The 27,193-nt window shown below is 38.9% G+C and overlaps 1 protein-coding gene across 1 annotated transcript in view; it reads right to left on the bottom strand.

Moving 5' to 3' along the window:
* Positions 1–27,193, bottom strand: part of Gmds (GDP-mannose 4,6-dehydratase) — a 542,397-nt gene that overhangs the window by 300,918 nt on the left and 214,286 nt on the right. Inside the window, exons 5-6 of the mRNA XM_041632801.1 lie at positions 5,515–5,707; positions 4,588–4,692 (exon numbers count right to left, since the gene is read on the bottom strand). Coding sequence (XP_041488735.1) covers positions 4,588–4,692; positions 5,515–5,707 — 298 coding nt within the window. The remainder of the gene's footprint in view (positions 1–4,587; positions 4,693–5,514; positions 5,708–27,193) is intronic.

The following is a 27,193-nucleotide window of genomic DNA, read 5'->3' as shown; positions in this document are numbered from 1 at the left end:
GCATAAAATATCTTGGGGTTACTCTAACCAAGGAAGTAAAAGATCTATTTGACAAGAACTTTAAGGCATTGAAGAAAGAAATTGAAGAGGATACCAGAAAAAGGAAGGACCTCCCCTGCTCTTGGATTGAAAGGATTAACATAGTAAAAATGGCAATTCTACCAAAGGCAATTTATAGATTCAATGCAATCCCCATCAAGGTCCCATCAAAATTCTTCACAGATCTTGAGAGGACAATAATCAACTTTATATGGAAAAACAAAAAACCCAGGATAGCCAAAACAATCCTATACAATAAAAGATCTTCTGGAGGAATTACCATCCCTGACTTCAAACTCTATTACAGAGCTACAGTAATGAAAACAGTGTGGTACTGGCATAAAAACAGAGAAGTCGACCAATGGAATCGTATAGAAGACCTCGATTTTAATCCACAAACCTATAAACACCTCATTTTCGATAAAGGAGCTAAAAGTATACAATGGAAGAAAGAAAGCGTCTTTAACAAATGGTGCTGGCACAACTGGATGTCAACCTGTAGAAGAATGAAAATAGACCCATATCTATCACCATGCACAAAACTCAATTCCAAATGGATTAAAAACCTCAGTATCAGTCCGAACACACTGAACCTGATAGAAGAGAAAGTGGGAAGTACCCTACAACAGATGGGCACAGGAGATCACTTCCTAGGTATAACCCCAGCAGCACAGACATTAAGGGCAACATTGAATAAATGGGACCTACTAAAACTGAGAAGCTTCTGTAAAGCAACGGACACCGTCACTAAGACAAAAAGGCAACCTACTGACTGGGAGAAGATCTTTACCAACCCCGCAACAGACACAGGTCTGATCTCCAAAATATATAGAGAACTCAAGAAACTAGACTTTAAAATGATAATTAACCCAATTAAAAAATGGGGCACTGAACAGAACAGAGAATTCTCAACAGAAGAAGTTCCAATGGCTAAAAGACACTTAAGGTCATGCTCAACCTCCTTAGCAATCAGGGAAATGCAAATCAAAACAACTTTGAGATATCATCTTACACCTGTCAGAATGGCTTAAATCAAAAACACCAATGATAGCCTTTGCTGGAGAGGCTGTGGAGGAAGGGGTACCCTCATCCATTCCTGGTGGGAATGCAATCTTGTGCAACCACTTTGGAAATCAGTGTTTCGGTTTCTCAGGAAATTCGAGATCAACCTACCCCTGGACCCAGCCATACCACTCTTGGGAATATACCCAAGAGATGCCCGATCATATGACAAAAGCATTTGTTCAACTATGTTCATAGCAATATTATTTGTAATAGCCAGATCCTGGAAACAACCTAGATGCCCTTCAATGGAAGAATGGATGAAGAAAGTGTGGAATATATACACAGTAGAGTACTATGCTGCGGTAAAAAACAATGACTTCTCGAATTTTGCATGCAAATGGATGGAAATAGAAAACACTATCCTGAGTGAGGTAACCCAGACCCAAAAAGATGAACATGGGATGTAGTCACTCATAATTGGTTTCTAGCCATAAATAAGGGTCACGGAGTCTACAATTGGTGAACCTAAAGAAGCTAAATAAGAAGGTGAACCCAAGGAAAAACATATAGTTTCCCATTGCCTATGGGAAGTAGACAAAATTGCCGGGGAGGAAAGTGGGATCTTGGGGGTGGGGTGGGTTGGGAGTAAGGGGAGATGGGGAGAGAAAAGTGAGAAGGGGAGGATGGGGGGAACTTGGGGAAACAGGATGATTGGGATAAAGGAAGGCTGGATAGGGGAGTAGGGAAGCACAATTCTTAGTTAAGGGAGCCACCTTAGGGCTGGCAAGAGACTTGAACCTAGAGGGGCTCCCAGGAGCCCAAGGCGATGCCCCCAGTTAGTTCCTTGGGCAGATGAGGATAGGGAACCTGAAACGACCCTATCCTATAGCAATACAAACGAATATCTTGCATATCACCATAGAACCTTCATCTGGTGATGGATGGAGATAGAGACAGAGACCCACATCGAGCACTGGACTGAGCTCCCAAGGTCCCAATGAGGAGCGGAAGGAGGGAGAACAGGAGCAAGGAAGTCAGGACCACGAGGGGTGCACCCACCTATTGAGACAATGGGGCTGATCTACTGGGAGCTCACCAAGGCCAGCTGGACTATGACTGAAAAAGCATGGGATAAAACCAGACTCTCTGAACATGGCGAACAATGAGGGCTGATGAGAAGCCAAGGACAATGGCAAGGAGTTTTAATCCTACTTCATGTTCTGGCTTTGTGGGAGCCTAGCCAGTTTGGATGTTCACCTTCCTAGACATGGACGGAGGGGGGAGGACCTTGGACTTTCCACAGGGCAGGGAACCCTGACTGCTCTTTGGACTGGAGAGGGAGGGGGAGAGGAGTGGGTGGAGGGGGAGAAGGGTGGGAGGAGGGGGAGGGCAATGGGAGGCTGGGAGGAGGGGGAAACTTTTTTTTTCCTTTTCTCAATAAAAAAAAACAATGCTTAATCTTTAAAAAAATTACTTTCATAGTAAATTTATTTTAATTTTAAGTTTTAAAATGTTATGCATATTAGATTTCAGAAGTTTTATCAAAGGTAGTATTAATATAAATTATGTTTTTATTATTTGAATATAGAAATGGGGTTTAAAATGGAATACTGATTTCTGTATATGTAATAAAACAATAAGCTGATTTATATTACAAGTTCAAGTTTTATTTAATAATCTTTTTCATTTTCATTTTTCAAGACAGGGTTTCTTAGTAGCTTTGGCGCCTCTCCTGGAATGCATTCTGTAAACTAGACTGGCCTCAAACTCACAGAGATCCACCTGTCTCTGTCTCCCGATTACTGGGATTAAAGGAGCTCTCACCATTGTCCAGCTTCCTTAATAATCTTAATGTGGATAACCTTTTGATAATTTTTATATTAGTCTCTGTATATGTCTGTCTGGCTATCGTGTCTGTGTAGACATGAGTATGTCATAGCACATGTGTGGAGGCTAGAGGACAATTTCTGAAGGCCAGTTCTCCCTTTCCACTGTGGGCTCTGGTGGATCAAACTCAGGTCTAAAAGTTTCTAAAACAAGAGCCTTCCCCTGCTATTAAGATGCCCAAGATCAAATCTAACAAATATTTAACAGAGACCCAAGACATATGGGTAACTATCTTTGCAGGTCTAAAAACATAAAGGGAATTTCTGGGCATGATAATAGTGGCTCCAGTTGTAGGAAGCTTAGTATAAATGAGGAAAGGAACTCTTTCTTTACCTCTTATAACATTTAAAATTTTTCTTTGAAATTCATAAATATTATCTCTTAAAATTCAGAAAATAATCAAAATAGAAGAAAAGCCTTCATTTTTAGGGTACAAATAGAGGACCGGCAGAAGCATAATTTTTAAATTGTCTTTTTATTGTATAACCTAAGAATGCTTTTTCCTCTCTTAACCTGACTTAGAGCAATTAACATTTACTTGTTCTGTGTGGTGTAGAAGAAATGGGTCAGATTGAAAAGGAAAAAAAAATACAGAAATACAACAAAATATACAAGCATGTTTGTGCGAAAAGAGACAGGATTACACTTGCCAGGAATATCCAGAACACAAAATTAATTAAAGAAATGATGAGTACATGTGTATTCAGAGATGACAGGCTGGTAATCATGCCTTAACAATCCATCATGGGAACTGCTAACTTAAGCAATTATAAAATAAAAATATGTGATGCTAAAGACACCTTTATAAGCCTGTCACTTTAATCTTTCTCTCTGACTTGTTGGTTTAATTAGGTGAGTATGTAGTCATATAAAATTTCACTGAAATACTTATAAGTATTACTAGTTGTTGGGCAAGAACCAACTCTTAATATTGGGCTTCTTATTTATTCTCACACTCTAAGACTAAGTGACCATTAAATTTAATAAAATGTTTCTAATTTAGATGACACAAATAAGTTGTTCTTTGTAAAGACTGATGTTGTGGGTTCTATTCCTCTCCGAACACCCTGGCGTGTTAATATTTCTAGTGTTTCACTTGGTCAGAAGGGTGGGAGTACATGTCTTCTCTCTGAAAACCTAATGCTGTTGGCAGAGAAATGATATGCCAATAGTCTCGAAGATAACTAAACTGACGCAAGCAAATACAACTTTCAGGAAAACAAACAAGCAAAACAAATAATGTTTACGGACTTATTTCAAATTGATTTTCGAAAACATTCGAGAAACAATCATTTCTGGTGTCTCTCTAATATAAAGGGAAGATACTTACTTTTCAACTGGTTGAGTCTACGTAAACAGTAATGAATGACAGAAACCACCAGCAGTTTATCTCTCATTGCTTGTGTTCACACAGTAATTTCCCATACTTGGGTTGAAAACTACTAACGAAGACAGTAAATTTTCACACAGTCCAGCCTTTCACAAAGAATTTAAAAAGTTCTTATAAATTAAAGCCTGATTTATATTTCTTTATTTACCATATTTATAAGCGGAGCAGACATAAACTTTTCAATCTATAGAGCATCAACAAACTATACATACACCATTCTCTGTTGCCAAAGTCTAAAGCCCTCCTCTGATAATGTATTCACTCACCTCTTCTAGGACTCTCGTGATTGAAGAGAATGCCATTCACTGCAAAGAGATTATAAGCCTCGCGGAAGTTCACAACAATCCAGTAGGCATACAGTTTGGCTGCACCTGTTGGAATAATTTGTTAAAGACAAAGTTTACTCTAAAGGACTGTGCTTTTCATTTACCTTAGACAAGTAATAACTGACTGAGTATTACTTATAATGCATCAAAATGGCTAATATGAACCACAATCCAAAACATTGTGTGCCAATTAATCATGTGCATTAGAAATAAAACTCCTTCATAACATTAATTCTTTTACCATCTATTTATTCAATTATACTATAGAATATAACAAGTTCATCTTAGCTCCCTTCACCGTGTCTTTCACTGTGTCTGTCTCTGTCTCCCCGACTCCCTCACGTACACATGTGAGTATATGCGTGTGCGCACGCGCGCACACACACAAACTTTTAGAAAATTAGAAAGAAGATATTTGGGATCTTAATATTGTTTTTAAAATGTTATCGTATATATCTTTCATGAATTTCTTTACTAATGTGGTACATATAAGTCTGTTTTTTCCTCCTAGGTTTGTACTCAGAGAAATTGTCATGGGGAAAAATAAAAACAAACAACACAAAAGCTCATTGCTCCAGCACAGTCTCTAAACAGCTTAGAAAATGAGTCATATTGGGTCTAATTTTCATTTGAAGTGATCTGTGTAGAAAGGTTGGATGAACAGAGATTGGTGAATGAGGTGCTAATGCACCTGGAGGCAATGGCAATAATGCATAGAGTGTGCTTCCCAACAAGTCCAGCCACTTTAGTCTATAAATGGCATTCTCACATCCAAATGACCGGGTATGACACATATACAGAATGAAAGCAGAAACATCCCCACAGCCACAGAGAACTATATATATGGCTGGGCACAAGTGTCCTTACCATATGGTGACCTCGGATAGAAAGGTGTGGTCTCTTTCTGGGGTATTTCCTGCACTTTTCCATATAGTTCACTTGTTGAGGCCTGGTAGAACTTCACAGAATTTATAAGGCCACAAGTCTTAATTGCATCCAGAAGCCGCAAGGTGCCAATTCCATCAACATCTGCAGTGTACTCTGCTAAGTCAAAGGAAATCTGCAAAGAGAAGGTGGAGATGAGTGCACTGAAGGCCATCAGTGAGGGATGCCGGCAAGGTGACAAGCACAACAGTTTTACAACCTGGGATTTTATGCTGGTAGGAAGAAAGTAAGTGTTATTTTGTAACAGAATTTCCAATGTGGATATCATCTACTTCCAGTATCAAAAAGCTGAAGACTACATCAATATCTATTCAGCAGTTGTGATAAACATTCTAACACCCTTGTTTTCCTCAGCATTAGCTGGATCCCTGGGAATTTTTGCATGATGGAATAATGCACTATCCTTCAAAAGGTATTCATTAAAAATTCAGCTTAAACCAAATTCTTGTGGGGAGGAGTCCAAAAGTCATGGTTTGAATGAGCCCCAGTGGATGTTTGTGCACCAAAGGCTGAGAACATGTACTTTAAACCATAGCTTCCTTTTTTTGGGGGGGTGGTTCGAGACAGGGTTTCTCTATCGCTTTGGAGCCTGTCCTGGAACTAGCTCTTGTAGACCAGGCTGGCCTCGAACTCACAGAGATCCTCCTGCCTCTGCCTCCCCTGTGTTGGGATTAAAGGTGTGTGCCACCACCACCTGGCCATAGCTTACCTTTAAAAGAACTCTTTTGCTTTTTGTTTTAAAAAATAAGGGCACAAGAATAATGGTGGTATCTATAAAGTATATGATTTTATTTATTTAACTGTACAGTAACAGTGGATGTAACAAATGCTAATGTTTATACAAACTAGTTTCAAGGAGGGTACTGAGATATAATTCAACATATTCCAGCTTTTCAAAATGGTTTTTAAAAGGAAAGAGTTTTGTTCTTAGTTAGGTTGGTATTTTTGTGATAAAGAATGATGTGGAATGTCATTTTGTATATGTGTTGCTTTTATTGGTTGATGAATAAAACTGTTTTGGCTACTGGCTTAGCAGAGTAAAGCCAGGTGAGAAATCTGAACAGAGATATATAGAGTAGACGGAGTCAAAGAGATGCCATTAAGCTGCCAAAGGAGAAAGTTGCTAAAGTATTACTGGTAAGCCACAGCTTCGTGGTGAAACATAGATTAATATAAATGGGTTCATTTAAGATGTAAGAGCTAGTTAGGAATATGCTTGAGTCATTGGTCAAACAGTGTTGTAATTAATATAGTTCTATGTGGTTATTTGGGTCTGGACAGTAGGAAAGAAAAGTACAGTCTGTCTATAAAAGAACATAAGTAAAAACAACCTGGGAAGGAAAGAATTTATTTGGTTTATACATCCCAATCACAGACCATCACAGAGGAAAGACAGGTAAGGAATTCAAGGCTGGAACCTGGAATTGGGAACTGAAGCAGAAGCCACAAAGTAACACTGTTTACTGGCTTGATGTCTATGTCTTACTCACCCAACTTTCTTATAGAACCCAGGACCAAAAGCTGAGGGTTGGCACTGCCCACGGTGGGCTAGGCTCACCTACATCAATCATTAATCAAGTAAATAACACTATTGATCTGCCTATAACCAATCCAATGGAGGCATTTTCTCAATTTGGTTTCCTTTCTAAGAGAACTTTAGTTTGCATCAAGCTGACAAAAGAACTACCCATAACCATGTAATTTCTAGGCTTATTTCTTAAATAACTTCTATAAATGATAAGTAGATGAACCTTATTTTAAACCTTTTAGAATGATGAGGTTGTAAACCTTATCACTGCCATATCATTGTAGTATGAATCACCTTAGTCTTCATGTGAAAAACCTCTCAAAAGGGTAAGACCATTAATTATTTCCTGGCCACTGAATATCCCCTGAACAGAAGTCATGGTTTGTACATGGGTATACGGCACTGTCAAAAACTAATCACTTGCTCAATAAGAATTCTACCTTCTACATCCAAATCATCTGTGGCTATATGTAAAGTTAGCAGGTAGCCAGAAATTTAAAAAGAAAAACTGTGTATTTCATTCACAATGTTTAAAAAGCCACAAAAGGAAAAATAAGACCATTTTAGACCCCAGCCCATCGTGTGTGTATGTGTGTACACGCATGTGTGTGATGGATAAAAATTTTATGAATGTAGACATCAGGCAGAGTCATAAGGAGATGTTATGTCTTTGTTTATGGCTACACACCTTATTCTCTGAGGTAAGGTACAATGGAAACTCATGTTTTGAACTGTCCCTACTGGGCAGCAAGTTCCCAAAATAAGGATCTGTTGATCCTAATTCCCCAACGCTAGCCTTACAGGTAGACATGACCATACCTAGATTTTATAAAGATGCATGAGATTTGAACTTAGGTCCTCTTGCTTGCAAAGCACATCCTCTTACAAACTGAGATATCACTCCAGTATTTTATTGTATTTTGACAGGGTCTCACTATATACACCTGATTGACTTGTTTACCAGGCTAGCTCTAAATTAACAGAAATCCACCTGACCCTGTCTCCAAGTGCTGAGATTAAAAGTATGCGCCACCATTCCTAGCCCATTTTATTCTTTTTAAATAACACTTTATAGAGATACATAAAATGTACTATAAAATGGTTTACAGAGTTACTATAAAACATTCCATTTTAAAGTTTACAATTTACTGGTTTTCATAATTCACAGCATTGTGCAATCATCATTACCATTTCACTTCAGAACATTCTTATCACTCCCAAAACACTCTGCAGCTATCAGTAGTCATTTCCAAGCTCCCAGCTCCCACTCAGACCTGGACAATCACTGATCACTCTTCTTTTCCTTTATCCATTTACCTACTATAAACATTTCCTAAGAATGAGACTACATAATACGTGGGCTTCTGAAACTAGTTTCCTTCTCTTAATGTTTCCATCTCTCTTAGATACAGTAGGTGTACAGGTGCTGGAACATGTGTTAATACCACGTTTAATGATTTCAAAGTTGCCACTCCATTTCAGTCTCCTCACTCACTAATACAGATAAGGGTTCTGATCTCTTCACATCCTAACCAGCAATTTTTGTGGTCTTAGTTTATAGTTATACTTGTGGTCTAAAGTCTTTTCTCATTGTGCTCTTGACAAACATTTTTCTCAGACTACAGACACTAGAGTCTCATATACTTAATGAGCATCAGTAAAGCTTAAATCCTTTGCCCGTGTTTTGTTTTTTTTTTTTAAAGATGCGCTCCTCACTGGACTGTGCACAAGTCCCCTGCCAGATACTTAACCTGAAAACTCTTCACATCCTGAGGGTTTCCTTCTCATCATTTTAAACAGCAGCTTATGAAAAAAAATGTTCAATTTATTCGTTTTCCTTTGTTATGTATGCTTTTCGTGTTATATTTTGAATAAGGTAAAATTAATATATACTCACATATTATATTCTATGTTTATAAATTAGTCCCTTACATTTATTTTTATGATTATTTTGAATTAATTTTGTGTTTAATTAGGGGTCCAACTTCATTATTTGCAGATGGAAATCTAATTGTCCCAACACCATATTTTTGAAAAGGTTATTATATTTCTGTTGAACGGTCTGGACACAGAGTGTTTTGTTCTCAGGAAAAATCATGGTCCTATGTTGATTGGAACACATACTGAAAAGGCCTCAGGACAGGAGTGTCAACAGCTTTATTGAAACAATAACAGTGTTATTTAAGTCCACAGTGTTGGGCAGATATCATTCTAAGCAGTTTGAATGAACACTTGACTCAGATGGAAGAACAGGTAAGCATTTCATCTGAAACAGAGAGCGAACAGAAAGCACAGAGTCATATGGTAAATGTAACACGGAGAACACTGCACATGTGTTCTACTCTCAGTGAACCAAGCGTCCCTGCAGATTCTGTAGTACAGGAAGGAAACTGTTCGACTTGACAGAAGCAGCGGGACACCATTCAGAGGACATACTCATGGAAAAGTATCCACTGAGGTTAGGATGATGGCAGCACATGCAGCAGAGGATGATGGGGGAGGATGGCTGCCTGTCAGCAATTTTAAAATATTCTTACATAATTTTTATATAACTCCATGTAAAAGAATGCATATATTTGGTAGTCAAAATTTTGTAGAATGAGGTTAGTTTATAAAGACAATTGTTTAAAAAGTACTTGTGAACAAAAAGTAACAATTAAATGTCTACGCCAGTCAAAACAGTTCTTTATAGCTTCAACTTTAAAGGTTAAAAGTACGGTTCTCAAAACATTAGAGGTCTGGAGAGTTACAGCCCATGGGCCAATTCTGGCCAGCTGCCCACTATGAAATAAAGTTTTTTATAGGACACAGCCACAGTCATTCTTTTATATGTTTTCCACAGTTGTTCCCATGCTACAATCACTGGGCTGAATGAATTTGTTCCATAGAATGAGATTCCCACAAAGTTTAGAGTATTATCTGGCCCATTATAGAAACAGCTTTATGATCTCTGAATTAAAACTATAGTTATACTTAATAGCCAAAGGAGGTGTTTTAAAAATTACTGTTTCTTTCCTATATTCTCAACATTGGCTACAGGACTTCCAGTTTGAGGACTGCCACCACCAAGCACATTATCTACCATACCATAATCTGCCACACCTACTGCACATCCGAGTGCAGCAAATGGTTTCCACTGGAGATTATAGGGCTCTTGTGCTTGAGACATAGGATGTAGGCATCATAGTACTAGCTCAGTGAAGACCTAAATTCAAAATTAAAATACACATATCTTTAAAGAGTCATAAAAAATAGCTGCATTTTTTAGAAGTGTGGTGACTCTATGAGCAGCATCTAACTGGTAAACAGAACAAATAAATCAGACTGCTATAAAAGAAAACAACATAGGGAAAACCCCACGTTTACCAAACACTGCCCTAACTCTCTCTCCAGAACAGCTCTTCGTCTGCTTCCTGACCTCACGTTATTGCAGATCTCCTCACACTCCATCGGTGGCAATCTTCCAGTTTGTAATGCTGTTCTAACAGGTCCAGGACATCTCTGCTCCAGGCCCAAGGCCTGTGTGCATGTTTGGGAGAATTAGCTTTTCTCCTACCTACACTCTAGGCATGTGACCACATCACTAACCATCTCAGCATCACAATGCACACAACTCCAAAGTCCTAAGTTTGTTTTGATTACTTTGTCTGCTGAATACCACCTTAGTTAAACTAATTCAAGATGTTCTTCCCAAAGTTCTTTTTCCCACTGTTTCTCCATATAAGTGGGATTTATCTAAAACAAAGCTTAGGATTTATCTAACTATTTCTTCCTTTCAGTAGTTATCAGAGATCCAAGTCTTCTCACACTTCATCCTAGCTTCCCAATGTTCTCTTCATGGAAACTGACAAAGCTGTCTCAACCACTTCAGATGATTCTCTCCCTACTCATTCTAGGAATGATTAAGTTGACCTCTCTGGTCATCTTGCTGTTCTTACATTGAGACTATCCTGTTCTACTTAAAGTCTTTCCTCTGCCTCCCCTGTGAATGTCTCTTTCTATCTATCTAGTTTTGGTTTTTCAAGACAGGGTTTCTCTGTGTAGCTTTGGAGCCTGTCCTGGAACCCACTCTGTAGACAGGCTGGTGTCAAACCCACAGAGATCCGCCTACCTCTGCCTCCCAAGTGCTGGGATGAAAGGCATGCGCCACCACCACCTAGCTACTTGAAATTTTCTAATTGCATGTCATCTCAGAGAAGGTGATTTGTCTGTGAAAGAACTCAATGTAGTAAAACAAAGCGAAAAGACAAGAAAAATGCTTCCTCTAACAAAAGTTTCAAGAGAAGCTCATGATGCCTTGTTTGGAAATGTCTCAGACCACACAAGTAGTTGCAGTGTGCTCTGTTTACAGCTCCTCTGCCAGAGAAAGTTATGAATCAAAGAGGGCAACAATAAAACATTGCTTTCCATCTTAGTTTAGTTGTTTCTATTAAACAGGAGTAAGTAGGGATAGCTAGCATTTACTTAATAGCTGGGGCCACATACAAATCTTTTGCCAGGGCTGATAGTCAAGCAGGTGTGGGTCTGACTAGGTGGGGTATAAGGCCTTGTTACAGGAAACACAGGCTAGGAAAACAGAACCTGCCTCCTACTACCCTCTTCGTTCTTTGGTGGGTGTGGATGAGTAAGAGGCAGGAAAATGATAAAAAGGAAACTGCAGGGGCTCACTTACAAAGTGTGGTCATGCCACTCAGAGACTTAAAAAGAAAAATAAAAAAAAACCATGGAGGAAATAGCCACATGAGGAACTGGATATGATGTGAAAGCTCTTCTAGTAGTAGCAGTGACATGTGGGGTTGAGGATTAAGGATGAACAGCAGGAGAAAAAACACATTGGCCATGCACGTTTCAGTAGTGGCCATGTATCAGGATTGAAGAGCCCTGGGTTTACATATATGTGAGTAAATGCTATTCTGTAGCATTCTGTCTATGTGTCTACAGCTTAACAAGGGGCTCTGGAGAGACTATGGCTGATCAGAAGGCAATACCAGTTGAGGATGTCTTACTCACTCTGTGCTGAGCCTACACTGAAATTCTTACAGCCCAGATAAGATACAACCACAAATAATTTTGTATGATATTTTCTTATCTTGTTGCAATTACAGTATTGTTTAAAAGATTTGTAATTACATATTTATAATTCATATATTTATATATTTATAATTACATATAATAAAATATGAATGTGTTTCCAACATCATATGTTAAACAGTTAAAAATTCCAACCAGAAAAAGAGAACTCATCTGCTTGGCCTGTCTATACTGTATCTCCCCAATACTAAAATCATTATTCTAAATTCTAAAATCTCATTGAATCCCAGTTTTCTAAAAGTCCCTCAGAGATTCCAGATAAAGTTCAAATACCTCAGTTTAGTTAACTGAAGTCAACAAGAAAAATATGTGGCCATGCTTTAAGTCCATAACTTAACACTGCCATTCCTAAGCACATAATAATGAAATTTAAATGGAGAAAGTTAAAAAGAATTGGCTGTGTATCCCTGACTCTAAACAGTAGAAGCTAAGGAAACAAAAAGCTACAAACACGTTAGAATCTGGACAGGAATTAGCCAAGGTGGGTAGCAGGACATCACGGCTCAAAGTGCCAGGCCTTAGCAAGGGCTGAAACAGATTGTATAATGCACAAAAGAAGAATAGTTATGAATGCTTTGATCTATCTATCTATCTATCTATCTATCTATCTATCTATCTATCTATGGGACAGGAGTCCAGTGATATTCCCAGGCAGTTCTGGATCTCCTGGGTTCAGGTGATCCTTTTGTCTCAACCTCCAGAGCAGTTAGGAAAATACACATACACTGTTGATTTAATATAAACCTAAGTGTTTTAAACAGACACACACACTACCATTACCGCCACCACTACAAAGCATATAAACATGAGCACACATACAAACAGCAACAAAAACACAGAAACAAGTATCCTTAGACCAAGCTTTAGGTAAGAGTCTGTTCCAAATGCCTGTTCTTAAGGTGGAGGCACAGTACAAAGTGGGTGTGGGCCAGACTCTCCTACAGGCTATGTAAGCATACACTTAAAATCTACAGAACTGACAATATAGATGGAGTGGGATAGAGGAAGGAATCAGCTGGATACAGACTCCTAATTCTTTTCCTTTTCCTTTTGGTGATGACAATCTAAGCCAGGGCCTTATTCTTGCCAGGTAAGTGATCTCCCACAGAGTAAGTAATATTCCCAGCATACAAGTTTCATAAAATGACATCAAGGTAAAGAACAATAATCAGTAAGCTCTGTAATTAAGGACATATCTAGAAGAAATAAAACTTCTGAAAATGACTTTAAACTTTAAACTTGCTCTGTAGACCAGGCTGACCTCGAACTCACAGAAATCTGCCTGTCTTTTCCTTCTAGGTGCTACAATTAAGGAATGTGCCACCATAGCTGACTAGAAACAATTTTTAAAACAGGCCAAAATGAAGAGAAGAAAAACAGATTTCTTAAAGAATCAAAAGTAATTATCAGAAACAAAAACATAAATCAGCAAAGCTCAAGTTATTAGAATTGAAGAATGGGACGTGACTACAAAATACATCCAGTTGTTGCTCAGCAAGAAAAGATGTCAAAGACTCCTGTGTTCCTCTGAACCACAGCTTCCAGCAAAAGCATCCATCAGGAAAAGCAGGCCAAAGCCAACAAGTCTGCTGAAGAGGAAACAAAGGAAGGAAGAGTCCTCAAGGGGAAAGAGATGGGCTATGCATCTGGGTTTGGTCTTTGAGAAAGGTGGTAGAGATTTACCAGTGCTGAAATGTGCTGTGAAGAAGACAGGCAAGTTAGAATTTGTACCTGGCTTCCAGTGTTTTCCTGGCATTTGAGAAATGGGCACATTTCCACATTCTAAATGGAATCACTTTGTTCTTTCAGGACTTCATGGTGCTCAGCCTGGTACAGTGACATATTTATGACAGAATAAAGAACGGCTCTAGAAAATGAGCAATTGCCTAGAATGTCAAGTTTCAACATTTATGTATAAGAACCTTGCTTCTTTTCAAGATTTATTACAATGAGTTGAGGTTTTAAAGCACAGGCAATGAGTGACTGTTATTCATTACTGAGAAAATGACCTTTCCTGGGAGTTTACTAAGGTCAAATGAGAGTTTACCACCCTCTTTCCCTACTACAAGATACTCCTGACTTTTTTTCAAGATTAACTACCCAGACAAGTGGCACGGCAGTATGACTGGTATAAAATGCACATGGCGCGCGCTTACACACACACACACACACATACACACACACAGTCAGACTCAACAGGGACAAACTGATGAAACTTATGACTTTCCATAAACAAGGACCCAGAACTTAAATTACATAGTTCTTGCTCACTCAATAAACATTTATGGTGAAATTCCCAATGTCATCATATTGTTCTAGGCATCAAGGCACATCTGAAGGCAGAAAGAAGAGTCATGGTCCTCTAGAAATATGTTCTAGTGTAAGAAAATGAACAATACAAAGTAAGAATTCAAGTAAATTTGGCAATAATGTACAGTATCTAGAAAAATAAGGCAAAAGAGTAGGGAATATGGTATTACACTTTGAAGTGAAAATCTACTACTATAAAAATTAAACATAATAATAGCAATGTATGAAGCAAAGAAGTAACAGCTGCAGCAGGGCCAGAGTCACTGTAAGCACTCACAGCTATAGGCTGGGTACTGGGCCGCCTTTCTCAGAAGCACTCTACCACTTCAAGACTGCTATTGTATCTATTTTATATCTGTAAAAACTTAAGCTTAAAATGAGGAAACTTGCCTCTGGAACCACTGATAGGTAGTAGAGCCGGAATTAACATGAGAGAAAAACAATAAAAAAGAAACAGCGGATCACTGCCAATTTATACACTCTGGTAACTAACATTTTCTACTGAAGCATACTTCCTACAATGAGCTAGACATAGTTAGCTGGTGGCCTAGGTTTTCTGTGGGATACGATATAAGCAGCATGGAAGAGAAAAGATAATCCAGGTACAGAACACGCAAGCAACAACAGGAGGATGTTCTGAAGTAGAGCCTCACGTGAGAAAAACCATGCTGACAGTACCAGCCAGAAAGACAGCCCAGGAAGCTCAAAAGAGACTAAGGGGGACTTCACAAAATGAGTGAAGAGAGGCATAAGCTCTGAATTTTCTTATATTCCTAAGTATAAAAAAATGATAAGAATGTTTCGGAATGTTTACTCATGTGACAGACTTGCATAATCTAACACTGAGAGATATGGGAGCTTAAGAAATTCAACCAGTACAATATGGTGGTTAAGACAGCGTTTTTCGAGAAGGGTTTCGTAATTAAAGAGGAAGAAGAAGTAAATGGAGCAGGACAGGCAGAACCTTGGCACTACACACCTGTGAGGTGGTAGAGAGAGGCACAGTAAAGGCAAAGGCAGTGTGTAAAAAGGCTATGCAAGCTCCTACACAGAGAGGACCGCTGCTGCTCAGTGGTCAGACTAGAGAGAAAAAGAAAGAGGACCAAGGATTGCTCTGGCGGAAGAGGGTCTCAGAGGTACCCAAGGAAGAAAGAAGAAAGGTTTTTTTTTTTTTTTTTTTTTTTTTTACCTTCACTCCAGAGGGAGGCTTTGTCTTTAAATCAGAGAGAAAGGAAACTCATGGTAAGCATGGGAGAACCAGAAGACTGTTTAGTATTCAAGTAACCAAAACACCCGGGGTGCCCACATACCAAGTGTGGTATCACATCTCCCAGGACTTTTCACACAAAACTGGGAAGGAAGAATGGGAGACAGACAGCAAGACAGGTTTCCATGGAGAAAAATGGGGCTAGTCAGGTGCAGTGGGTAATAGCTACTCACCAAGCTTGGGAGGCCCCTCTTTGTCTGTCAGAGTCCAAAATGATGAGACCTTTAAAATACAGTCAGCTACTTCAGCTCTCCAGTAACAAGAAGCACTAATTTCAGCAGGAAATGAAACGACTTTCCAGATATTTGAGATCTTTTCATGTTTATATTTCTAAAATTCTCCCTACTATCTAAAGTAGCAGAAACAGCATAGCACATGACTCCTAGTGTGACAAGGCTATGGCTGTAAACGTCAATAACTAACACTGAGACTGCAGAAAGATTCATGAGCTTTTTCTCCCATACCGAGGGCATGCCAAACTCTGTGCTGAACCATGACACAGAACATACAGACCTAGAGGCTCCCTGTGTACGTCTGCCTGGCAAGGGTAAGTGTGCCCTGAAGCTGAGATCTGTCCTCAGAGTCACAGCATGCTTGGCTCAGGCCTCATCATCTCCCTACAGCCTCACAAGCAGGGAAAAAGGTTAAATGTACAGAAAACTTATTGAATAAGTAAAAGATAAAGAAGGCTATTTGTGGTAAAGAGAACACTAAAAGAAACATAAAGAATAATTATGTTTTGGAGGGAAAAACTCTGAGTAAAAGCAATCCATGGAAGTACCATACCTTCCAGTGAAGAATCAAGACCATAAATGTCCAAAAATCCACACTTTTGTGGCTATTAAAACATAAGTAGATATGTTTAGGATGATTTGGGCAGATCAAACAAAGAAACAAAATAGGAAACAGAAATTCCAAATATGCCAGCACATTTAAGGTTAATTCTTCCAAATACATGCAAAAACAATCAGCAAAATCAAAGAATTTAAAAATCTAATGTACTGAGTTAGTTATTTCCTTCTCGGTTTTAAGATAAAAATATAACAAGACAGCAGTTTAAAATGTTGTACGTATTGCATATGGTTTCCTATATTCTGTTCAGTAGTAAGCCAAACATGACAGAAAATATGCCAGAAATCATTGTCTACAGAAGGACCAGTGAGATGGTCAGCAAGTAATGGTTCAGGTCACCAAACCTGAGGACATGAGTTCAATCTCTTAGACTCATAGAGGAGACAGTCAACTGTCACAGGCTGTTCTCTGGCTTCTACATGTAGTACCCAAACATGCATACACAATAAACAAAAGTTTGATGGTGGAACTGGACATGGTGTCCAGTGCTCAGTGAAGCTAATATAAGCAGGTTACTTTGGTTAAAAAAAAAAACAAACCATGTAACATTTCTGGATTAGAGCAGAGATGCAAGACTTGGAATCACTACACAGTTACGGCTCTGTAGTAGTGAGAAAAGGAGGATTAGGTCCTGGCAATAGATTAGCCTTGCAGAGTGTTCTTTCCACAAGTCAGAGGAAGAAGGCCTATGTGGCCACATGACTACTTGTGGTCCTACAACAGAAATACTCTGTGGCCATATATGATGTAGTCCATACTCTACCTAAGCGAAAAATGGAGCTGAAGATAGGGGCCTGGAGCTTAATTACATATAAATACCCTTGCATAGAAAATGAACACAAGCCTTTTATTCAGTCACAGCATATGGCAGAGAGCATTACCTACAGGGTGGGGCCAACTTATTAAATTGCTGCCATGAAGTTCATCACACTAATGGCAGGGGGTTTGTTGGTTGGTTCGTTTCTGCTTTTTGCTCTTTGTTTTTGAGGCAAGGTTCCATGCATAGCAGGTTGACATTTAACTAGTTATGTAGCAAAGAAGAACCTTGAACTCTGATCCTCCTACCTCTATCTCCAAATGAGTGCTAAGATTTGTCTTGTGCTATCATACTGGGTTTAGATTGTGGCAGTTTATACAAGCTCCTCATAAACATACCGTAGGCCTCCTTTTCTTCCCTTAGCATGGCATCCAAAAATGTCTGCCAAGTCTTTGTCCCAAAGATGGTAGCACTTTATATTAACTTTGAGGTAAAAGTTGAATTCTTCACACTAGAGGTTCACTTCATCCATTCTCTATCCATTCAGTTGTTAAGTAACATGGACTCCTATGAAAAGCTCAACAGGTTCCATAGTACTGATGGATGACAGGTATATAGGGAAGTCACAGGGAAGCTTATTATTTAGAAAGCTGAAAAAAGGGACATCAGTTTCATCATGGTACACACACATACACATAACAAACAAACAAACAAAGTAACATGAAAAAACTTTACACTTGAAATAGATCTCAGGGTCTGGTACATGTGAAGTAAGTGCTCTAACTGGAATCACATCAAAGGACCAATGTATGTTCTTGATCTGAAGAAACATTTTCTTTCATTTTCTGCACCCCCTTTTAATTGAAAATAAAAATTCCTTTTCACATATTATGATTATGAAGGCCCCTGGATCTATTCCTTTCAGTTCCTTGCCACATCCCTTCCCATGTAGCTCCATTCCCTTTCTGTCTCTCATTAGAAAGCAAACAGGCTTCTAAGGGATGATAATAATAAAATATAATAAAATTATAAAACAAAAACTATCACAACAGAGTTGGGCAAGAAACACAGACAGAAGGAAAAGAGCCCAAGAGAATGTACAGGAATCAGAGATCCATTTGTTTGCACACTCAGGAATTCCATAAAAACATTATACTTCAATCTATAAAACATACACAGAGGATCTGCTTCACTTCTTTCCCTTCGCATTCTAACATCAAATGCTTTGAAAAGAATAATCTTGGGCTGATGAGATGTTTCGAACTCAGTTAAGAGTGTGTTCTGCTCTTTTATAGAACCCAATTTCGGTTCCGAACATCCAAACTGGGTGGCTTCCAACTACCCTAACTCCAGTCCAGGTGATCTGTCCCATTTTTGGCCTCTACAGGCAACCTGCATTCATGGGCATATTTCTCAATAATGGCACAGAAGGTGGAGGTTTATCATCACACACATTAAGAGACAATGGGACATTAGTTCAGAATGATTTCTAATCATTTTTTAAGTCTCAAACATTACAGGAAACTATTTATACATGTTTTCAGAGTTTCATTAGAATCAATGCTAGAAGATTCCTTAAGCCTATGCTCTAGAGCTCAATCTTCTGTGATTCCTTCATTTTAAGATCAGTTTGACTTGCCATATCAGAAAAGGCATTCCAACTATTCATACTTAGCCCCAGTGCTAAGGGCAATGTGATGAGAACACACATTGCTATGAACTTCTGCCCCAATATGGTTTGGATGTCAAACATTCCATAGGCTTATGTATTCAACACCTGGCTCCTAATTGGTGGCATTGCTTCTGGAAGTGTGAACTCTCCAGGAGGTGGAGTCTTGCTGCAAGAAATGAATAACTGGGAGAGTGCATGTTGCAGGTTCTACCACACTCGGCTTCAAATGTGAGTGTTGTGTCCTCATCCGGTAGGATGTGAGAAAATCACCTTACACTCCTGCTACCATGAAACTGAGACCAAATACACTCCTCCTTCCTTGATTGTTTCTGTAAGCCACTGCATCACAGCAATGAGAAATTAACTACCTCCTCCCAATGCCACCTCTCATCTCACACTATTATTTACTGGGTAGGATATAACAAATGATGGTTGTTTTTCATTGTCAACTTCACACAACTACACCCACATAGGAGAAGGACCTGTGGGCAAGGCTGGAGGGAATAATTTCATTATCTAAATTCAGATAGGAAGAACTGCACAGTGTCAGGTGCCATTTTCCTTGAACTTGAAGTTCTGAACTACAAAAAAAGCAAAGCAAACACAGGCCCTGATACTTTAATTCATCACCCCTTGCTTTTGACTGTGATTGGCTGCTTCAAGTCCCTGTCACATCAACACAATGACGTACTGTAAACCAGAATTATGAGAAATAAAGTATTTCTCCCTTAAGTTGCTTTTTGTAGGGTATTTCATCACAGTAGTAAGAAACACATCTAAGATTGAACCTGAAATCTTGGCTTAAATACTTCTTCTTTAGTGCTCCAAGAAAGAGAAGGCAGCAACTTTTAACATGATCCATGACAGCAGGTGCTCTATATTGCCATGACTGTGGGAAGCTTACAGAAGGAATGTCAGAGCTGATTTTATCAGTATATGTACACTCAGGAATCTGAACAATTTCTATCTTCCTTCAGTTTACACATAGACTCTTTGGTTCTCAAACACAAACTTCCACTGTCTATTTTATTGTTATTTTTACACACACACACACACACACACACACACACACACACACACACAGTGAGAGGGGGGAGGGAGGGAGGGAGGGAGGGAGGGAGGAAGGAAGGGAGGGAGAGAAAGAGAGATTGCCATAACCCTAACTATGCAGATCTACATACTATAGCTTTCCAACTTTTCTCTTCAATTAAAACAAATACATATACAATCATGATATAAAGATGTTTTCTAAATATAGAGGATTACACTCTTGGGTGATATAATCTTCATTTCTGAATACAATTCAGGGTTTTTCAGCTTACCAAAAGGGAAATGACAGACTAGATTCATAATTTGTAAGCTTATCATTTATACAGTGTCAGAAGTAAGCAACAAGTAACTTTTTAGTAAAGAAATATGTTATAGAAAAACCTAGAGGTATTGTGAAGGGTCTGCGAACATAAAGACATGGATAAAGCAAAAATCTTGACATTAAGAAACATATAGTATATATGGGACATATATGCACAAAGAAAAATATCAAAACCTATTTAAGGTACAAGAAGAACTAGAGATGAAAGATAAGCATACAGATGAAAGTTAAGAGGCCAGTAAGTATGTCACAGGGATTTTAGAACCTCACACAGGACTGTGCTGAAGCTGAATCCTAATGATGGACAACCAGGCTCAGAAAGAGCACAAGGAGGAGCCATACTCAGAGACACAGAAGTTGCCTTCAGGAAGAAACAGTGGCTGCATGTATTTGTACTACCTACTTTAAAAAGATCAACTGAAATCGCTACAGTCACACAAAAGTAAGGAAATTTTTAGTAACAACTCTGAGAAGAAAGCAGAGAAGGGCATATTCCAAGAAAGAAAACTAAAGACATTCGGTAGGACAGAAAGCCTGATTTGGCAAAAGTAACCAGTGCTGAGCTGGTTTTCATATTACATAGACAGATGCTGAAGCATTCCACCAAAAGCACCTAGAACATTGGTTCTCAACCTGTGGGTCTCAACCTCTTTGGTAGACTAATGCCCTTTTCACAGGGCTCAGTTGAGACCATCAGATAACACATATATTTATATTATGATTCATGACAGTAGAAAAGTTACAGTCACGATGTACCAATGCAAATAATTTTATGGTTGGAGGGGGGTCATCACTGATGGAGGAGGATCATCTATCTATGTGTTACTTTCATTGGTTAATAAAGAAACTGCCTTGGCCCTTTGATAGGACAGAAAATTAGGTAAGCAGAGTAAACAGAACTAAATGATGGGTGGAAGAAGACAGTGAGGCAGACGTTATAGCTCTCCACTCCAAGATGGACCCAGGTCAAGATCCTTCCCGGTAAGCCACCACCTCGTGCTGCTACACACATTAATAGAAATGGGTTGATCAAGATGTGAGAATTAGCCTATAAGAGGCTGAAACTAAAGGGCCAGGCAGTGTTTAAATGAATACAATTTTGTGTTGTTAATTCCAGGGCTAAGCTAGCTGTGTGGGAGCCGGGTGGGATGAAAAGTAGGCCTGCCCACAGCTCCTTCTATACATCACAATATGGAAAACTGTATTAAAAGATTAATGCATTAGGACAGGTGACAACCACTGTTCTAGAATAATGTACAAGCCCAGGAAAGCCTCAGCCAAGTTGTATTCTTGGCACAATCCAGGAGCTACCACTAAGATATCTGGAGAGGACAAAAAAACAAATAATGTGGCTGTACCACAAGTGGTTTACAGTATGAGACAGCACACATGATACACAGGAGAAGCAGGAGATCTGCATCTCAACTCTACATACCTTTCCATCTTTTATACTCTGACTTCAACTGTGACCTGTGACTCCATCCCCAATCCTTAAGGTAATTTCTTAGAATCTATACTTAGCTATTATGAGACCTTGAAATGTTATAAGAGAAGAATACACACACACACACACACACACACACACTCAGATAAAAATAAAGAATTCCATTATATAGAAGATGAAACAGAAATTCAGGAGAATCAACAGTTTCAATATATTATCTAAACATATCTCTATCGAAACAGATGCCCTTTTTGTTCTGGAATAAACCAATGTTTCACACAATTATTTTGATTCCACCCTGCTTAAATAGGTGTAGAAGGAAGAGCCACAGCCCTGCCAAGTGGGCTGATGACTTAAGTCCCAAGATTCTCCCCTTTTCCCACTCAGTCACCATAGGTGGGAGAAGAAGGTATTAAGTGGAAAGTAAAGTGCTGGGAAATGGTGTAGGTGACTCTAATGAAGCCCTGAACATTTGCTGGTGTATTTTCTTAAAAATTCGGGACTTCATGACCCTAAAGACTCTTTCAGACACCACCCAATATTCAGAAATTGGAACTATCCTGTTCACCATCCTGTGATGTATTCCTGGCTTTGTTTGTGCCCAGGAGATGAACTTAGCAGGAAGGTTCATCTCTTGGCCAGTCAAATTCTAGTGACCTGACCCTCATTAACCATTTGTGGGACAAAGTAAAAATATTTCTACTTCTGCTATGGCGACTCCTCTCAGCTACCAATTCCAAACAGTTCACATCCCCTTTGTAAAGATAGGTATGGTATGTAGGATCTGCCCAAAAGAAGAAAAACAGTATCCTGAATGGGAGAGGAGGCAGGTGAACAAGCAAAGAATCCTCAGGCAGATCTCAAAAGCCATTGGACTAGGACAGAGAATAAACAACAATGAACCACCACAAACTCAGAAACTAATAACCCACAGTGGAAGAAATGTGCTCACTGGAGGCAGTAGGAAAAGTAAAGAACAGGCAGTGGAATCAAATTCTTAAGAACCAAGTTTCACCTCAGAACACCTAGGGAAGGAATGAGAGAAGAAACAAGATGTGAGCATCCCATACAGGAAAGCACAGGCTGTGGAGCTGGTCAGACAACAGATAAAGAATGATCACCTGTTTTCAGAACCTGCTGTGGATCAAGGTTCCAGAGAGCATCCAAGTTCTAAATATCATGCCTAAGCTCAAAACTCCTGAAACAATTCTAAACTCAGAACTCATAAGAGAAGTACCATAGTTTCCAAGAAGCCAGGGAGGGGTGACCAGGGCAGGGGAACAGGCATGTGACAACAGGAGGGAAAGGACAACTGCAACTGCTGAAAGAGGGTAGTGATCATACAACTCTTGAGGGCAGACATGATAACCTAGGTTGAAACAAAGAATGACATTAACTGAAAATTTACTCAGACATTATGCCAAAAAAATGCAAAATATAACTTGGGAAGGACTATAGCAAAAAGAAAAATCCAATTAAATTACATAATGAGTAGTAAAAAATTAAGGTAATAAAAGCATAATTAGTTTAGACTGAAATAAAGTACTTGTGGATTTAAAGGTGGTTTTTGAAGTAAAAGAGAAAACCCATACTCTAGTAAAGTCATTAACACAAACATGCATTGTGTCCATTTAGAATTCCAGTAGAAGCTGGAAGATTAGCGAAAGCAAGCCCAAGTTACCTTCATCTTGACAATGGTATATTAGACGACACTATAGTGTTTTAAGGGAAAGAAAGACTCAAATATTGCTATGAAAACCACCGACCAAGTACAATAGGAATGCAAACCTCTAGAACTGGAGGAAATATACCATGAAAAAAAAGATTTGAAATCTAGGAGAAGTAGTACAGGCCTTTATAATCTCGTCATTTGGGAGGCTGTGGAAAGAAAATGACTATAGGTATGAACTACCCTGAGTTATATAGTGAGTTCCAAATCAGCCTGGCATGCAGAATAATAAGATGTCTCAAAAATCAGAAAATCACAAAAGGCAAAATAAGAAAGAAAACTAGATCTTTAAGATCAAAAGAAAGAAATGATAAAAAGGAACGAAATCAAAATATAAATCTACAAATAATGAGTGCAGTAACAGGAATTAGAACAAATATACCAATGTTTCAAATGTATATAAAGGTTTCATTTTATTAAGATACAAACCCTATGAAGTCCTGCAAAGCTAGGGCCTGATTCTTGATGCAAAAAGGGAAAGGAAAAACATCTGCTGTGTTGCGGGCTGTATGCTCTCTCTATTTAAACAATATGAAATCTTGGTCTAAGAAACAATGAAAGATGTATAACATACAGCCCTGAGGTCCCCACTCATGAAAAGCTTATAAAGAGCATGCTGAAGTACATCCGAGAAGCAACAGTCCTCAGTTAGGAAATCAGTTTGAACTAAGGACCAAATGACGGGGATTTAGTTCATTCAGAATAATGTTTGTGCAGCATGCACAAAGATTTAGGTTCCAAGTCTAGCATGATATAAAATTGGCATAATAGTACACATGTCTAATCCCAACACTCTGGAAGAAGATGCAAAAGGACCTGAAATTCAGGGTCAGCCTTAGTAACATAGAGAGCAGTCAAGAGGCTACTGAGAATTTGTCTCAAATATAAAGGACAAATTATCAAGAGTGGAAAAACAACTATGCTTTATGCTTATATACACAAAAGTTTAAGTGTTAAAATGTACGTTAATATTTTGCTTGTATACTTAAATCTGTTATAACATTCCTGCCATATTTCATTTTTTATATAACCCTTCTTTATACAGGATATATAGTATTTGCTTCATTTGCTAAAATGATCTTCAAAAGAGAATAATAAAAGAAAGAAAAGTAAATTAAAAAGTATACCTGCAATATTAGTAATACCAGAAGTGTAAAGTCAGGAAAAGAATCTTGAAAGCCATGCTTCCTGCCTAGACTCACTCCTTATCCTCCAACAGGTACATGTGGCCACCTCACAAGGTTCTTGCAGGGCTTCTAATAAGTCAATGGATAGTGTTCCACTCTGCCCTCACAGTGGCTGCGGGGATAAATAAAAAGACAGAGGGACCCATCTATTCTCAGGGCAATTGAATAGGTCTCAAGCACTGTTAAGTCACCTGCAATAGTCTACTTACTAATATATTTTTGCAGTCATCACCCAGAGTTAATTCATTTTAATCAACCACAAAGAAATCTTGCATCCATTAGGATATACCTATTAAACTCTGCTCCCATCCTCCCTCCAGCCTTAACCACTTTTCTACTTTATACCTCTACTACACATTTGTATTTGACATAACATATACATATGACCATTTGTGACTGCCTTCTTTTGTTTTCAAGTTTTACCAGCATTCCCTTTTAAGAGCAAAATATTCCACTGTATACCAATATATAACATATTTTGTTTATTCACCTACCAACTGAAGGACATTTGGGTCATTTCCCTTTTTTAGTTGCTAAGAATAACACTGCTATAAATATTTTTGTCCAAGATTGTGGAAGGGCCTATACTTTCATTTCTTCTGGTAGATACCTAACAGTGGAAATGTTAGATTAGATGATAGCTTTTTAATAAATTATTTGAGCAGCTGCTGTTTCCAAGACTGCCAGTATGAATTACCATTCTTGGCAGTAGAATATGAAGGTTCTAGCTCTCTAGTTTACCAACACATTTTGATTTCATGATATCTGAATCTACCTCTATTATAGTGAATATGAAGTGGTTTCCTGTTGCGGGAGGTCCTCCCACTCCTCCAGCCTATAGCTGCTGAGATACCAGCCCATTGGGGCGTGGTCTCTCTCCCTTCAAAAAAGCGACCACTTCCCTCTCCTCTCTCTCTCTTCACTTCCTGCTCTGCCAGTGACTAGACTCTCTTCCAGGTTGCTTAGAGGGCTGTTGTCTGGGACTGCAATCTTTAAGTTTTTTCCCCTTTAAATAAATACCACCCTATTAATCATAATTCCAAACTGGTGTGGCATTGTTTGTGACTTATGCCTTCAGTTGGCACCCAACTTTGGTGTAGGACCTCTCCTTCCCCTGCTCAGCAGCCAGCCGCCAGTTCGGCTTGGTGCGAGCCTCCCTTCCTCAGCCCGCGGCCTTGTTGGCGGTGGCCTTGTGGCCTGTGTCTTGTGCGTGGAGCCAGCAGCTTAATACTTCCAGTCCCCATGCACCCTATCGTCTGCCTCCCCACGTGGATTTAAACTCCACAGGCCTGCATAGTCTCTGCCTGCATGGTTTGCTCTTTTCTGAGTCGTTTTTAAATCTCCCTTGCAAGCACAGCTCTTAAGTGGCGCGAACCAGAGCACGCTGTTGCTGAAAGCTGCAACCCCTCAGGGTGACTCTGTCACGTGGAGGCATGAGTGGCTTCCAGGTTGCTCTTCTTTACCCCTGGATTCTGGGTTTCTGGTTCCGTCTCTGGAATTGATTTAATTACATTTACTTTGTTGAGAAACTTGTATTTTCCAGTTTTTAACATCTACTAAGGCACTGAAACAGGACCCCGGTTTCATCGCGACTCAGAAACAGCGCCACCTGCTGGATAATAGGTAATATGGCAGTTTTCGTTTCTAATGCAAATTTTACTGCTTTGTTTTCACTAAAACAATGAATTAGTAAATTTATATTTACTAATACAATGGATTACATCATACAAGGTTTATATGATTATGGGGATACCTTAATTTGTTTGTTACTAGGTTTCAGTTTTCTTTTCCATATTCTATCATTAAGGAAGAATAGGGCACTCCTAAGAACCATTGAATCTTTACGTACTAAAAATGAACAGAAGAATATGGCACTCCTGATGAAGGTTAAGATTCATGAGGATGCCTATGTGTTTTGCTTTTGGATTCACCTTCTTATTTAGCTTCTCTAGGAACATGAATTATAGCAGACAATGAGGAATACTGAGAACTCAAGAACAATCGCAGTGGGTTTTTGATCCTACTGCACGTAGTGGCTTTGGGGGAGCCTAGGCAGTTTGGATGCTCACCTTAGGAGACCTGGATAGAGGTGGGCGGTCCTTGGACTTCCCACAGGTCAGGGAACCCTGATTGCTCTTCGAGCAGATGAGGGAGGGGGACTTGATTGGGGGAGGGGGAGGGAAATGGGAAGCGTTTGCGGGGAGGAGGCAGAAATCCTTAATAAATAAATAAATTAAAAAAATAAAATAAATAATAAAATAAAATAAATATCCCATTTCAAAAAAAAAAGAAAAAGAAAAAAAGAATATGGCACTCCTAAGAACGATAGAATCTTTACAAACTAATAATGAACAGAAGAATATGGCACTCCTAAGAACGATAGAATCTTTAG

This window comes from Microtus oregoni, unplaced genomic scaffold, assembly GCF_018167655.1.
Source record: "Microtus oregoni isolate MIOR12 unplaced genomic scaffold, Mior012 000042F_ref0000377, whole genome shotgun sequence".
Classification (NCBI taxonomy): Eukaryota; Metazoa; Chordata; class Mammalia; order Rodentia; family Cricetidae; genus Microtus; species Microtus oregoni.
The sequence above is the reverse complement of the archived record's forward strand: the minus strand, read 5'-3'. Positions and strand labels throughout refer to the sequence as shown.